This window comes from Saccopteryx leptura, chromosome 2, assembly GCF_036850995.1.
Source record: "Saccopteryx leptura isolate mSacLep1 chromosome 2, mSacLep1_pri_phased_curated, whole genome shotgun sequence".
In the NCBI taxonomy this organism is placed as follows: Eukaryota; Metazoa; Chordata; class Mammalia; order Chiroptera; family Emballonuridae; genus Saccopteryx; species Saccopteryx leptura.
The window spans coordinates 219646494-219662569 of NC_089504.1; the positions used below are offsets into that span (position 1 = coordinate 219646494).

Consider the following 16076-nt stretch of genomic DNA (forward strand, 5'->3'; position numbering starts at 1 on the left):
AGCTAGGGACACCAAATTGCCTTTCTTGCCTACTGAGGCGGGAGAAATGGGCCCGTACTTAAAAACATTGTCCCTTCCAAGTCTACCAGACTAATTCTAAATGCCTTATCGCAATTCACCCTGTATGGAAGGGACTCAATCTTTGTGGCATGGAGAAAGCGGGCGAGTGACCCGAGTATCTAGTCAAGTTGTGGGTGGTGGTCACCCAGCAATCATGTGGTAGCCATCCACCAATCGACAGGCAGACCGCACTTTGCGGCTCGGCTTCAAACCACCGTGAGGCGAGAGTAGCCTCTGAGGCCCCGCCCCACTCGCCTGAGTATGGGGCTCCGCGAGATGGCAGGCGGGAGTGGGGGCGCCGAGAGCGGGGGCGGAGCGCAGTGGTCGAGTGACGGCCCGCCTCACCTATTCAGGGCGCGGACCGCGGTGGAGTGGGCTACACAACCAATGGGGAAGGGCGGGGGGCGGCCCGGCCAGCGAGGAGGGGGAGCAAGCGGCTGGGAGACGCGGGGAAGAGGAGGAGGCGGGATCCCAATCCGGTTTTATCTGGTTTTCCCACCGCCCCCGTCGCGGGTCCGAGCAGCTTGGGCGGCGGGAGAAGCGGCAGTGGCCAGGCAGCCCAGGTTCACGAAGACACCCAGCACGCGCCCGGCCCGCCGCCACGATGCCTAAAAGGAAGGTGAGCGAGGACCGCGGGCCGCACACGCCCCCTCTGCCGCCCAGGCCTGCTGCGGCGGTCCGCGAGGCCCAGGCCTGGCGCGTGCACGGCGGTGCTGGGCCCGTAGGCGCTCCGGGATCTGCGGCAGGCCGCTGGGCGGGCGCGCTGCCGTCTTGTGAGCGCTGCTCTGGAACGTTTGGCGGCCCGAAGATCCGGGTGGGAGATTCGAACACGGCGGCGGGAAGCCTCTGACGTCTCGCGGCCGGGCATTGTTCTGGCGGGCGGGCGAGCGCGGGTCGTTCGGGCACTTTTGTTTGCGGCCTGCTCCCACTTCCCTGGTGTGCTTCTTTCCGCAGGTCAGCTCCGCCGAGGGGTCGGCGAAGGAGGAGGTAAGAGCCCTGCCCCTCGGCCTTGCGGGGGAAGGGTCCATTTGAGCCGCATCCTTCATTCCTTGCTCATTTTCCTTTTCTCTATTAAAGCCCAAGAGGAGATCAGCGAGGTTGTCAGCTGTAAGTATAGCGAGCCCCGCACCCGTTCCTTTCCCGAGGGATCGTGCCCAGTGAAGAAACAGCTCTACCTTTGCCTTTCAGAAACCTGCTCCTGCAAAAGTGGAAACGAAACCCAAAAAGGCGGCCGGAAAGGTAGGTTTCAAACTTACCTTAAGGGACTCGTGGTGTCTTTGAAATGCTGTTTTACTCAACCCCTACCTTTTTCCTTAATAAAAAGCTGTTCTGGCAACAAAGATCTTGACTTTGAATGTCTCAAATAATTAACAGATGTCAGTCTCCTGGAATGTCAACATTTTACCATATTAACTTGAGCTTATAAAGGAAACCTATCCTTTGTTTTTGTGTGTATGGTCAGTGCTTGTCCATGGTTGCGTGCGTGTGTTTCTTTCGACAATAACAGCCAAGCTGAGACTGAGGCTAGGAGAAAGGGAATGTGGACGTTTTTGCAAGTAAAGTTCACAAGCCAAGGGAGGGGATTATATCTTACATGTGGGTAGATCAAGAGTCCTGTTCTGTGAGAAATAACTATTATTAAAGTATTTTATTTACAGTTACATGTAACGGAATTCACGAAATCATTTTATTTCCTTAACACATTCAGTTCGTGACGTTGTTGCTCTGGGATAGACTTATGATTGCAATATTCATATTGCAGGTCTTTGGAATGAAGTTCCTGGGAATATGTACATTTGAAAACTTACATTGGCAAAGTGGAATATATAAGTCATTTGTTACTTTGTTTTTGGATATAGCAATAAAACCTTCCTCTAAGTTCTCCATGTGCTTCAGGAGAAACTCATGGTGTGATTTAAATTTCTGTCCACTCAGAATTTAAGTGAGGATTTGGCGTGGCAGTCCCTTTCCCCAGAATATCTTTAACTGTCGTCATCTCTTTCCTAAAAGCAGAGGTGAAAGCTTCATATTGCACATAGGGTTTTTCTTCCCGTTTCTTCATTTAAACATTTTGCAGAGGTGAGTGTAAAAAACCTTAACTTTTCTCCAATAGAATATCCTTTTTTTTTTTTTTAAGGGTTCAAGGAAGGTATAAATATAGTACGTCAGCTTAGAATTTTTCACACCAGGACATAATGCAGAAATTCTCTGTATACAAAGCTAGGGTACCCCAGAAACATTTTTTTTAAATTTTATTTTAATGGGGTGACATTGATAAATCAGGGTACATATGTTCAGAGAGAACATCTCCAGATTATTTTGACATTGGTTATGCTACATTCCCATCACCCAAAGTCAAATTGTCCTCAGTCACCTTCTAACTGGTTTTCTTTGTGCCCCTCCCCCTCCCCCTCACAGAAACTTTTCTTGAAGGCTGAAGAAAAACAATAGATCTTGTTGCAGAAATGTTGCCAACAGCAGTGTACTGTTATTACCCATCTTCTTTTTATTATGTGCTCTTTTAAGAAGTCAGTTGGCTGAAATACTATGCCTGTTTTCCTCTTAAATTGTTCTCTTATTTATCTCTGTCTTTATTTTGATCTGCCATAAAATTACTGGAATGAAAACAGTTTTAAGTATTAACTCCAGTTTCAGACATCAAGCTTAGTAAACGTATTTGTTCCTCTCCAAGGTCTTGTCAGTTTTCCTTAAGGAGCAAACCTTTCATTTAAGTTTTCCCAACAGAAAAAGAGAGTGGGTGGTCTTTTTTCCCCTTTAGGTAAATAATACATTTTGTTTTCACAATTGATCATTTGTGTTCATAAATGATCCACTTAAAGGTTTAAACAGAAGGTAAAAAGCCTTTTTTTTCCCCATTGAGAAGGGGGAAGGGAAGACAGAAGCGGCAATTCATTGTTCCATTTAGTTGTGCACTCAGTGGTTGCTTCTCATATGTGCCCTGACGGAGGGTTGAACCTGCAACCTCAGTGTGCTAGGTCAGCACTTCACCCGTTGAGCAAATTTTGATGTATTAATAACTGTACTGCAGGCTAGACATGCTGTTTTCAAAGCATATGTATCTCAGTGTGTGCTCTTGGCTTGGATAATTTTCTTAGAAGCATTTTAAACGTGGAAGCATACATTCCAAAAAACGTGTTGGTTTATTATGTTTCCTCTAGCTTTCCAGCTATTAATGGTTGAGGTATTGTTTCAGGGCAGGCCATTCATAGTTATCATGCTGTGTTTGTGTATGGAATGCCACAATTGGTATGGGATACATTGTGTTGATTTTTTTTTCTCTCCTCTTAGCATTGATATTTGTGAGATCTCCCTCCCTGTCTTTGTGGCCATTTAATGTGTGTTGGTCAGTATTGATAGAGGTTATTATACAACTTACTGGTACCTAACTTACTTTGTTGTTGGCTATGTTCTTTATTTACAGGATATGTTAAAATATTTGCAAAGCTGCTTCTCCATTGATGGATGGTATCCAAAAACACTGTTTTGTATTGCTTTAAAATTGGCCTAAATTTCAAACCTTTTTATCATCATACTAAATAATTCATATGTGTGCTTTCAGATTCTTCAGACACCTAAATGATAACGATAAACCCAAAATTGATCATTTTAGTTATATGATAGTCAACTTGACCATACAACTTGGTGCATTTTTCAGGTGAATGGGCTTATTTACTGAGGGTAAATGTCTTTTCAGGACAGTAGACATTTGACAATTTATTGTTCATGCTTAAGAGAAGTTTGGGAGATACGAGGGGGAGAGATTTCTCCAGCTGTTCCTCACCTCATTTTTTTTCTGCCATGTGGAAATTCAGTGAATAGTGGGTGATGGAGAAGGTGTTGGAGAAAGTTGTGTAGTTCAGGCTTTAGGTTGAATCATCATAGGAGGCTAATAGGCAAGTCCTGTTACAGTTCTTAGCAAACTTGGTTGTTCATTTACTGGGGGTGGACCTTAAGGTGGCTCATATAAAACGTGTGTCATGTTAATTAAGGCTGAAGTGCGACAAAGCATTAACATTGCAACCATTGTGGATACTGTCTCAGTAGCAAGTCAGAAAAGGTTAGTAGTGTAAAGTTGGTGCTTAAAATATACTCTTATTCTATCATAGGATAAATCTGCAGACAAAAAAGTGCAATCAAAAGGGAAAAGGGGAGCAAAGGGAAAACAGGCCGAAGTGGCTAACCAGGATCCTAAAGAAGATCTGCCTGCAGAAAATGGAGAAACTAAAAACGAGAAGGTTGGAGTATTTGTGTTTTTGGGTTTTGACCCTGAACAGTAGATAATAAAATGTGTACTTTTATGAAGCCTTATGAATTTAGATCATCCTTGAAATATTTATGTAAATTGTGTCTTTTTAAGCAAGCGAACAAGAAATTTTAAATTTTTAAACTTTTTAAAATTATTTATTTATTTATTTTACAGGGACAGAGAGTCAGATAGAGGGATAGATAGGGACAGACAGACAGGAACGGAGAGAGATGAGAAGCATCAATCATCAGTTTTTCGTTACGACACCGTAGTTGTTCATTGATTTTTTTTCTCATGTGCCATGACCGCGGGCCTTCAGCAGACTGAGTAAGCCCCTCGCTCGAGCCAGTGACCTTGGGTCCATGCTAGTGAGCTTTTTTTTGCTCAAGCCAGATGAGCCCATGCTCAAGCTGGCTATCCTGGGGTCTCGAACCTGGGTCCTTCCGCATCCCAGTCCGACGCTCTATCCACTGCGCCACCGTCTGGTCAGGCAGAAATTTTAATATATTCAGAAATTCACCAGTAACAGACACTATGTTGTACATTGGGCTCTCTGATATAAAAAATATTTAATTTACTAACTGGTTTGGCACTCATTTTTTTCCCCTTAGAACTTTGTTTAAATAAGTACTCTAGTCTCTTTCAAATTGCCGTCGATAGAACTGTTCTAACCTTGGTTTTTTGTTTGTTTGTTTGTTAATTCTGGAAATTGCTTTAAAATGTTTTTAATCCATTCCCTTCATTTGGCACATTTTTAACATGTTCATTGCTAATGAAGGTGGTATATTTTTCTTAAAGGGGGCCACATGTTTAGGACTAAATATTAACTTAAATCAAGCAAATAAGAAGTAGTAACTAAGATAAGCAAATACATAGTGTATGATACTAAGTACACATTAATCTTGACTCTTTTAAGCTATAAGAAAAAAGACTTTTAAAAAAATAAGTAGCTGCAGGTTTTGATAAATTAACTTTTCTTAAGCCAACCAATGCTCTTTTTTACATTATATTGGCTAAATTAGAAAAGATAAGTAGTTCAGGTATTTATTTTTATAACTTTCTATTTATAGATCAAATTTTTAATGTAACCACTTCTACACTGCAAAATTTACAATCACAGTTGCCTTTTAATTCTTAGTTCTAAAACCACACATTAAGAATTGTGTGATATAAGAAGACATTATAAGGGAAGAATTTGACCTAATACATATTACCAAACTACAGTTGATTCTTGTTCATGTGTTTGTTTCATGAGGTAGCTGTAAATACTGAACTGCAGTACTGATCACAATGTTTCTACCAGCTGATCAGTACATAACCATATTTTATGTGTGTTTTTCTTCAATATGTGTTGATACATTACCATTGAACTCATGGCTAACTAACAGAAACAGCGCTGTAACACATGCCTAAAGGAATCTATCCCACATATGTATTTTCTCCATAAGACACGTCACGACATTCTTGCACTTGGCAATACTAGAAGACAACACTACACTTGTCTAAACAACATCATCCAAAAAAAATGAAATATGTGGCACTAAATAGAGCGTGAAAAAGATGCTTGTTTATGGTATTAGAGCTGAGACAAGAAGGCAGGACAACCTCAGATGGTAATGTGCATGTTGAGTGGCTCAGATTTTTGGTGCTCTGAGTCTGCACACAACCATGGAAGTGCCATGAGTTGGTTTCTCCTCAGACCTAATAGTTCATGTATAAGTAAAATTTAAATTGTGTTACATGCTTAAGGTCTCAAAGATCATAGCAGTGATGGAAACTTAAGTATTTTTCCTTTGATTTACAGAGCCCAGCCTCAGATGAAGCAGGAGAGAAAGAAACCAAGTCTGATTAATGTCATACACCACGTCTTATCAGCGGTCCCTGTCTCCCTTCTTGTACAATCCAGAGGAATATTTTTATCAACTATTTTGTAAATGCAAGTTTTTTAGTAGCTCTAGAAACATTTTTAAGAAGGAGGGAATTCCACCTCATCTCATTTTTTTAAGTATAAATGCTTTTTTTTAAGAGGTGAAATCATTTGCTGGTTGTTTATTTTTTGGTACAACCAGAAAATAGTGGGATATGAATATGGGAGGCTTTGATTGTCTTGGGTGTCAGCTTAACATTCCATAGATGGGGGTAGTTTTTATATCCTATAACACAAAGCATACTAAATGGCAATTTGGAGTCAGTTGTGCATTTAATGTCTTGAACATTTGAACTTACTTCTATTCCCATGGTTTCGGTAGAATTGTTCCCTATTCCCATGGTTTTGGTAGAATTGTTCCCTAAAGAAAACCACTCCTTGATCTTGGCTCTCCCTGTCAGAAGTTTGTGCACTCTGTAACATCTCTGGTGTGGTAGTCCAGTGTTCCTAGTAACTTTTAATGTGCTGTGAAAGATTAAGAATTTGATTATGTAGTACATATGATATTAAATTGTGAATTAGTGGGACTGATGTGACAGTGTGTCAACATTTGAAGATACTAGTATTTGATACTCTTATCAAGAAAAATTAGCCCCAAATTTTAAGCTGGAAAGTCACTGGAAAAACTGTTTAGAAAAGAATCACAACTACATGTCTACATTTTTGGTACGTATGTTAAGAATTGTGTACAAATTGAAATGTCTGTGTACTTATCCTCAAAAACAACCAATAAAAATCTCAATTATGAAAGAATTTTTTGGAGCACATGAATTAAGTCTGGCTTAAATTTTACTTCCAAAGTTTTCTTAAAAGAGTGAAATATGCCTGCCTGACCAGCAGTGGTACAGTGGATAGAGTGTTGAAGTGGGATATGAGGACTCAGTTTGTTGTTTTTTTTGTTTTTTTTTTAAGAGAGCAGTTTCTCTTTATTGTGGAACGGGCAAAGGCGAAAAGTACGGAGGAACACGTAACAGCCAACCCTAGCCTCTCTACTGGGGCCGGCCCCAGAATGGGGGTCAGGAGGGAATGGAGAGAGTCTTTAAATAGAAGAGAGGGCTGAAGAGGGTAAACGCGACAGTGCTAGCGCACCATATATTCCTTGCGTTTATTGAGCTGAACTTGGCAGAAAGAGAAGCCTCCGAGGAGGAGATAAAGGCCCGCAGCGATGAAACAGTTGTAGCTGACTTGCTTGTAAAGGTCGTATATGTTCTGGGGGCCATTCTCAAAATCTTTATCAGTAAAGAGACGTCCTCAATTAGCACTGCGGAATGGACATTGAAAAAGATTCCGAGCATTATCAACATGATCACTCCCCAGGCGCTGAGAACGAAGCCGCAGGCGGCCAGCTTGAGCCCGCAACACAGAAGGGATGCCATGAAGAAGGCAGTCGGAGATCGCCTAAATCTGGGCCGAGAGAAGAGACGGTGAAAGAAAGCGAGGACTCAGTTTTAAAACCTCAAAGTCACCAGCTTGAGCAAGGGATCACTGATATGAAGTCATGGTTCCTGGCTTGAGCAAGGAGTCTCTGGCTCAGTACAGATGAAAAAGCAATGAACAACTGAGGTGCCACGACTCTTGAGCTGATGTTTCTCTCATCTCCCTTCCTGTCTGTCCCTCACTTAAAAAAAAAAGTGAAATCTTATTTTTTTGTAATATATACTTGAACATCTATATTGTACTTGGAAGATGTTTGTGTGATTGGATTGGTTTAATAATGGGGAAACAGTTCAATGTCCTCTGAAGCAGAATAAGTTTTTGCTCTTCATAGGAAGTAAGTTTGTAACTACTAAGCTAGAACTAGACCTGGCGTTTGTGTGCATATCTTTCAAGGTTGCTTTCTTGTAAATTGGATTTGCATTTTGCCATCTTAATGTATTGCTCACAAAAATTAGGGAATATTTCAAAATGTACATTCAAGATCAGGGAACGTGCAGATGCTCCAATACTTAAAGCCTTTTGTATAGTCACTATATATAATGTATTTTCACCAATGAAATAAGTTTATTTTGCATCTCATTTGCATAATCAAACTTTCTTTGACTTGTTTGCTTTTCTGATGTTCTTGTTTAATAAAAATCAAATGCTTTTTTTATTGCTACATATTCATTTTGAAATATCCCCTTGTTTTTGTGAGCAGTGTAGTTTTAGTCTTGGGAAGTGGTGTTGAACACCTGCCAAATGCAAAAACAGAAGGCACCTTGCCAAGGTTACCACTGAAGACAAGTCTGAGGGGCCTTGGAACAAAGTTTAGACTTCTCTACACTTGACGTATGTATTTTGTGTGTGTACTGATGAGTAGGAGGCAAGAATGCTTTAAAAACAGGAGTCCTGGCCCTGGCCGGTTGGCTCAGCGGTAGAGTGTTGGCCTGGCGTGCGGGGGACCCGGGTTCGATTCCCGGCCAGGGCACATAGGAGAAGCGCCCATTTGCTTCTCCACCCCCACCCCCTCCTTCCTCTCTGTCTCTCTCTTCCCCTCCCGCAGCCAAGGCTCCATTGGAGCAAAGATGGCCCGGGCGCTGGGGATGGCTCCTTGGCCTCTGCCCCAGGCGCTAGAGTGGCTCTGGTCACGGCAGAGTGACGCCCCGGAGGGGCAGAGCATCGCCCCTGGTGGGTGTGCCGGGTGGATCCCGGTCAGGCGCATGCGGGAGTCTGTCTGACTCTCTCCCTGTTTCCAGCTTCAGAAAAATACAAAAAAAAACCAAAAAACAGGAGTCCTGGGGATCACAGCTCGGCAAGGACAGTATGTGCAAATGACCATTTTGAGCAGAGTTCGTAGGGAGTGGCAAGGTGTGACATCCTAAAAAGAGACTGCAGAAAAAACATGCAAAAAAGGCACTGACTGGGATGAACTGACAAAGGGCTTTGGCAACTCTTGGGGAATGGGAAAGGACTCCAGGTTCCCCAATTCTTGGTATTTATACAGTAATGGGTCTGAAATGGTAGTCAGTGAAGATTTGCATTACATTTCTAACTACATAAACTAGGTTGGTCTTTTGGATATGTAAAGTAAGTAAATTTCCTTCATACTGCTATTTTTTTGTACCAGAATTTTTCAAACTACTGTTTGTACCAGTTAAAAGGATTCAGTATCTAAACAAAGAATTTTAACTAACCCATCCAGTATTGTTCATTTGTGCTACTCAACATTCTTCACCCCTAGGAATGGTGATAAATTATAATCAGAAAATTTTTCTCAATTGTTCTGAACTCTTGGCTAATAATATTTTTCTTAAAAAGTATAATAGGGGCCTGACCTGTGGTGGCACAGTGGATAAAGCATCGACCTGGAAATGCTGAGGTCGCCGGTTCGAAACCCTGGGCTTGCCTGGTCAAGGCACATATGGGAGTTGATGCTACCAGCTCCTCCCCCCTTCTCTCTCTCTGTCTCTCCTCTCTCTCTCTCTCTTTCTGTCTCTCGCCCTCTCTCTCTCTTCTCTAAAAATGAATATAAATAAATAAATAAATAAAAAGAATACCATCAAGGAAGGTTCCAGAAGCTAACTCATAAAAAAAATATAAAAGTATAATAGGGTTTTTTGTTTTGTGTTTTTTGATGTCCTAGAGATTGATACCTAAAAGAAATTGTATTCCCTATAGAAAATTGGAATGAGCCTGGCCTGTGGTGGCGCAGTGGATAAAGCTTCAACCTGGAACACTGAGGTCGCTAGTTCAAGACCCTGGGCTTGCCGGTCCAGGCACATACATACAACAACCAAAGTGAAGCAAGTATGAGTTGATACTTCTCCCTCTACACTTGACATGGTACGAAATCAATAAAATGTTTTAAAAAGAATTGGAACGAGTTCTATCTGGATAACTCGGTTGGTTAGGCATCATTCCGAAGCACAGAGGTTGCCAGTACTATCCCTGGTCAGGGCACGTACAAGAACAGACTGATATTCCTCTTTCTCTCTCCCCCCCATTCCTCTCGCTAAAATCAATAAACAAAAAAAATTTTTTTTTGTATTTTTCTGAAGTGGGGAGGTAGACATACTCCCACATGAACCCGACCAGGATCCACCCGTCATGCCCACCATAGGGCGATGCTCTGCTGCAACCGGAGCCATTCTAGCACCTGAGGCCATGGAGCTGTCTTCAGCACCTGGGCCAACTTTGCTACAAAGGAGCCTTGGCTGTGGGAGGGGAAGAGAGAGATAGAAAAGAAGGAGAAGGGGAAAGGTGGAGAAGCAGATGGGCGCTTCTCCTGTGTGCCCTGGCTGGGAATCAAACCCAGGACTGTCACAGGCCGGGTCGGATGCTCTACCACTGAGCCAACCAGCCAGGGTCCTAAAAAATTTTAATTGGAATGGAAGTACTCCAGATTTTACTAGCCTTAAGCATTATCCTTTTGTGATAAAATGAACCCACAATTGTGTGTTCTGTCAAAAGAAAATTTTGTAATTAGTTTTTTTGGTAATGGTCCACTCTGAGGTCTAATGTCTGGGATCCCTTTCAACCATTAGTTCTGAACAAAGAATTGAGTGATGAGAGAGAATGGTTGACCTGACATCAATTCGAACATCATAAATGGAAGATAACTTTAGTAAGGATGCAAACAAATCAGTGTAGAAAAACCAGTTAACAAGAACCCCTGCTTTATCTTGACTTATCAAGGAATAAATTTGACTCTTCCAATGAGGATTAGTCAGAGGACTTCAGGTATGGAACCTGCTGACTAGTACTGAAATTCACATAATAATGGACACCCAAAGGGAAAAATTTGGTTGTAGCAATCAGTGTTCAAAAGTGTGTGTAAAAGTGTTTGCAGGGATAGGGATAGGAATTAGGGGGATTGGGCAGATGCAGGGAGGAGAAATATGTTTGTGTGTGTAATTTAAGTACAGGACCAACTCCTTGGGAAAAATCTGGGAATGCAAACTAATTAAAAACACCCATAATTTACTTACTACATAACTAAAATGCATTTTTCTTAGATCCTTTTCTATGCTTATGTGAATTTACAAGTTGGTGTCATTATGCATCCTATTTTGTAATCTATGTTGATGAATACAATTCTATGGTATTTGTAAGTGCTACATAGTAACTTATTTTGAGAACATAATTTGTCAGATTTAGACATTATCCCCATTAAAACAAGCATGGTGAAACTAAAATATGGGTAATTTCTATTAATCTTTATAGATAGATCCTAACTATATATCTGCCTGTTACAATCCACAGCTGGTCCATGAGTTTGCAGTAAAAATACTTAATTGCAAGACAGTTGAAAGTCTAAAGATAGGCTTTGAATAGGTGAGGAAGAGTCTTAAATAGATGACAGGAAGCAGCTTAATAAAAAGTTAAAGATTTCATTTTGTAAAAAAAACCCTGGCCAGTTAGTAGCTCAGTTGGTTAGTGTCATCTGGAAACACCAAGGTTGTGGGTTCAGTCACTGGTCAGGGCACATACAAGTGTGCACATAAGTGGAACAACAAATGAATGCTTCTCTCTCTTTCTCTTTTTCTGTCTCTCTAAAATCAATTAGAAAAAAAAAACACCTGACCCTGGCCGGTTGGTTCAGTGGATAGAGTGTCAGCCCAGCGTACAGACATCCCTGGTTCAATCCCCACTTAGGGCACACATGAGAAGTGACCATCTGCTTCTCTACCCGTCCCTCTTCCCCTTCTCTCTCACATTCTCTCCTGCAGCCAGTCGCTGGATTGGTTCAAGCATCAGCCTCACACGGGGGTTGCCAGGTGGATCCCTGTTAGGGTGCATGCCAGAGTTGGCCTATCTCCCCTCCTCTCCAAAAAAAAAAAAAAAAACCTGAAAAATAAATATAAAGTAAAATCATTTAATTCCCTGAAGCTAAAAGTAATTATTTTAGACATGGTAAATTTCCTTCATATATATTTGGGTTTTCCTTTATTTGTAAAATATTTTAATACTTGCTTAATAGTTAATCATGTGGCTACCCCATAATTTGGCCATTATAGTTAGGTGCTTGTCTTTTGAATTGGGGATAATTTTACCCAAAGTCAAAGGCAGTGGTATGCCCTGGCTGCATAGGTCAGTTGTTTCGTGCATCTTCACAAAGAACAGAGATTGGTGGTTCAATTCCCGGTCAGGACACATGCAGAAACAAATGAATGTTCCTGTCTCTCTCTCCCCTCTCCCTTCCTCTCTTTCTCTAAAATGAATAAAATAAAATAAAGGCAGTGCCCATGCACCAATCACTCCCAACAGCCATCAAACCATTGTGCATCAATCCATCCCGATTATTTTGAAGCAAATGAAAATGAATATTTAAAAAATTATACATAGAAAATTAAAACTAAACAAAATGCACATAAAGCAAATATTTAAATTAGTAGTAAAAATTATCTTTTTTAAAAAACTGATCTTTAGAGAGAGAGAAAAGGAGAGAGACAGAGAGAGAAACATGACTTCTTGTTCCACTCATTCATGCCATCATTGGTTAATTACCGTAAGTGCCCAGATCTGGGATCAAACTCACAATCTTAGTGTGTCAGGATGATGTTCCAAACATCTAAGCTACCTGGCCAGGGCCAAAAATATCTCATCTTTGAGCTTTTACACATTTTGTCAGGATTGGATGCAGATTCAATTTAACAAGAAGCTGATATTAAAAAATAAAAACAAATGAACAAAAAAGTAAATCCAGTGTTGCTAGTCTCATCTTTAAAATCAACACATGACTTGCCTGACCAGGCGGTGGTGCAATGGATAGAGCGTTGACCCAGGATGCTGAGGACCCAGGTTTCTTTCTTTTTTTTTTAAAGATTTTATTTAACTCACTCCAGAGAGGTGGAAGACAGAGAAAGAAGGGGTGAAGGAGAGGAAACATCAACTTTCATATGTGTCTTGATCAGGCAAGCCCAGGGCTTCGAACTGGTGACCTTAACATTCCAGATCGATGCTTTATCCACTGTGCCACCACAGGTCAGGCTGAGGACCCAGGTTTCAAACCCCGAGGTCACCAGCTTGAGCACAGAATCACAGACATGACCCCATGGTCATTGGGTTGAGACCAAAAGTTGCTGGTTTCATGCCCAAGGTCGCTGGCTTGAGACCAAGGTTGCTGGCTTGAGCAAGGGGTCACTGGCTCAGCTGGAGCCCCCTCACTCTACCCTGGTCAAGGCATGTATGAGAAGCAATCCGTGAACAACTAAAGTGCTGCGACAAGAAGTTGATGCTTCTCATCTCTCTCCCTTCCTGTCTGTCTCTGTCCCTCTTGCTAGAATAAAATAAAAGAGTTGATACTTCTCGTTCTACCCTCGCCTTTGTCTCCTCTGTCTGTAAAATCTTTTTTTTTTTTTTTTTTTACAGGGACAGAGAGAGAGTCAAATAGGGACAGACAGACAGGAACGGAGAGAGATGAGAAGCATCAATCATCAGTTTTTCGTTGCGACACCGTAGTTGTTCATTGATTGCTTTCTCATATGTGCCATGACCGCAGGCCTTCAGCAGACTGAGTAACCCCTCGCTCGAGCCAGTGACCTTGGGTCCATGCTAGTGAGCTTTTTGCTCAAGCCAGATGAGCCCGCGCTCAAGCTGGCAACCCCGGGGTCTTGAACCTGGGTCCTTCCGCATCCCAGTCCAACGCTCTATCCACTGCGCCACTGCCTGGTCAGGCTGTCTGTAAAATCTTTAACAAAAAATAAATAAATAAGCCTGACCTGTGGTGGCTCATTGGATAAAGCATTGACCTGGAATGCTGAAGTTGCCAGTTTGAAACCCTGGGTTTGTCTGGTTAAGGCAAATATGAGAGTTGACGCTTCCTACTCCTCCCCCCCCTTCCTTTTCTCTCTCCTCTCTAAAATAAGTAAATAGCCTGACCAGGCGGTGCACAGTGGATAGAGTGTCGGACTGGGACCTGGAGGACCCAGGTTTGAGACCCTGAGGTCGCCAGCTTGAGCGCGGGCTCATTGGGTTTAAGCAAGGCTCACTAGCTTGAGCCCAAGGTCGCTGGCTCAAGCAAGGGGTCACTCGGTCTGCTGAAGGCCCACAGTCAAGGCACATATGAGAAATCAATCAATGAACGACTAAGGAACCTCAATGAAGAATTGCTATTTCTCATCTCTCTCCCTTCCTGTCTGTCTGTCCCTATCTGTCCCTCTCTCTGACTCTCTCTGCCACAAAAAAAATAAAGTAAGTAAATAAAATCTTTTAAATAAATAAATAACTTAAAACTTCTTTAAAAAACTATTAAAGCTAATGATAAATACAAGTTATTTATGAAAACTGTTAAACACACTCATCTGTTATGCATGACTCATAGAGAGGAAAAGTTGATAATATTTCATGCTTGGATGTGTCCGTTTCAGGATGTGGCTGCATATTACAATGTCAAGATTATAATTGTTACCAGTGCTGATTTGGGTTTTCACAAGAGATACATTTCAAGACAGTCTTAATTGTTGTAGTGTGTTTTCTGACTTTTGCTTTACTTCTCCTTATTTCATTTATCTTTGAAGCCAAAGTGAATGAAATATTAAATTCAACATATTTCACTGAGCTAGTATGAATAAATACTCAAATATCAGGAGAAACAAATCCTGAGTGCTTGGTGAGGGAGCTCACGCACTGTTCTCCTGAACTTCCGGGACACAAAGTGGGTGTTGTTCAACATCAACTGCACAGTTCAGTGGTCTTAAATCCATTCATAATGTACTACCACTAGCACAGTCCACTGCCATAGCTCTTTTCATCTTGGAACACAAACTCTGTACTCATTAAACAAAACTTCCCCTTCCCCCTACTCCCAGCAGCCACCATCTTCTATTCCTCTATGATTTTTTTAAAATTCTTTTTAGCCTGAACTATGCTGGCACAGTGGATAAAGTGTCAACCTGGAACACTGAGGTCGCTGGTTCAAGATCCTGGGCTTGCCTGGTCAAGGCACATATCGGAGTTCATGCTTCCTACTCCTCCGCCCTTCTCTCTAAAAAGAATTTAAAAAGAAATTTATTTTTTAGATTTTATTTATTCATTTAAGAGAGAGAGAGAAGAGGGAAGAAGCAGGAAGCATCAACACCCATAAGTGCCTTGACCAGGCAAACCCAGGGTCTTGAACTAGCGACCTCAGCATTCCAGGTTGACACTTTATCCACTGCACCACCATAGTTCAGCCTCTTCTTCTATGATGTTGACACTCTAAGTAAGTCATCTAAGTAAAATTACACAGTCTGTCCTTCTGTGACTGGCTTATTTCACTTAGCATATTGTCCTGAAGGTTCATCCCTGTTGTAGTATATGTCAGAAATTTCTTTCCTTATTAAGGCTGAATAATATTCCATTATATGTAGGCACCACATTTTGTTTACTCACTCATCTGTCCACAGACAGTTGGGTGGCTTTTATGTTTTGACTATTTTGAATAATGCTGCTATGAACATGAGCATACAAATATTTTTTCATGTCCCTGTCTTCAATTCTCTTGGGAATATGCCCCTAAGTAGAATTGCTGAATCAGGTGTTCATTTTATGTTTAATTCTTTGAGAAACCCCCTTACTGTTTTCTGTAGTGGCTGCACCAATTTACCTTCCCACCAACAATGCACAAGAGTTCTGATTTCTCAACATCCTTGTTTATACTTGTTATTTTCTGATTTTTTTAAATAGTATCCAGCATGATGGGATGGATATGAAATGATATCTGACTGTGGTTTTAACTTGCATTTCCCTATGATCAGTGACATTGAGCATCCTTTCATGTGCTTATTGGCTCTTTGTATGTCTTCTTTGGGAAAATGTTTATTAAAGTATTTTTTGAATTGAGTCATTTATTGTTGTTTCAAAAATTCTCTATATATTCTGGCTACTAATTCCTTATTAGATATATGATTTTCAAATATATTC

The 16076-nt window shown here is 41.4% G+C and overlaps 1 protein-coding gene and 1 pseudogene across 1 annotated transcript; one reads left to right on the top strand and one right to left on the bottom strand.

Annotated features, from left to right (window-relative positions):
• The first annotated feature begins 522 nt into the window (after nt 1-522).
• On the top strand, nt 523-6882 carry HMGN1 (high mobility group nucleosome binding domain 1). The gene is made up of 6 exons (XM_066370172.1): nt 523-679; nt 1015-1047; nt 1138-1167; nt 1249-1299; nt 4188-4316; nt 6132-6882. The coding sequence occupies exons 1-6, from the start codon at nt 665-667 to the stop codon at nt 6177-6179; spliced, it is 306 nt and encodes a 101-aa protein (XP_066226269.1). The 5' UTR covers nt 523-664; the 3' UTR covers nt 6180-6882.
• On the bottom strand, nt 6879-9144 carry LOC136395423 (ribonuclease kappa pseudogene; annotated as a pseudogene).
• Between the last annotated feature and the right edge of the window lie 6932 nt (nt 9145-16076).

Bases quoted from the DNA above. Each gene is read 5' to 3' on its own strand.
- HMGN1 (XM_066370172.1), top strand. The intron at 1,048-1,137 runs GTAAGAGCCCTG...TCTCTATTAAAG, and splicing joins AGGGGTCGGCGAAGGAGGAG to CCCAAGAGGAGATCAGCGAG. The intron at 1,168-1,248 runs GTAAGTATAGCG...TTTGCCTTTCAG, and splicing joins GATCAGCGAGGTTGTCAGCT to AAACCTGCTCCTGCAAAAGT.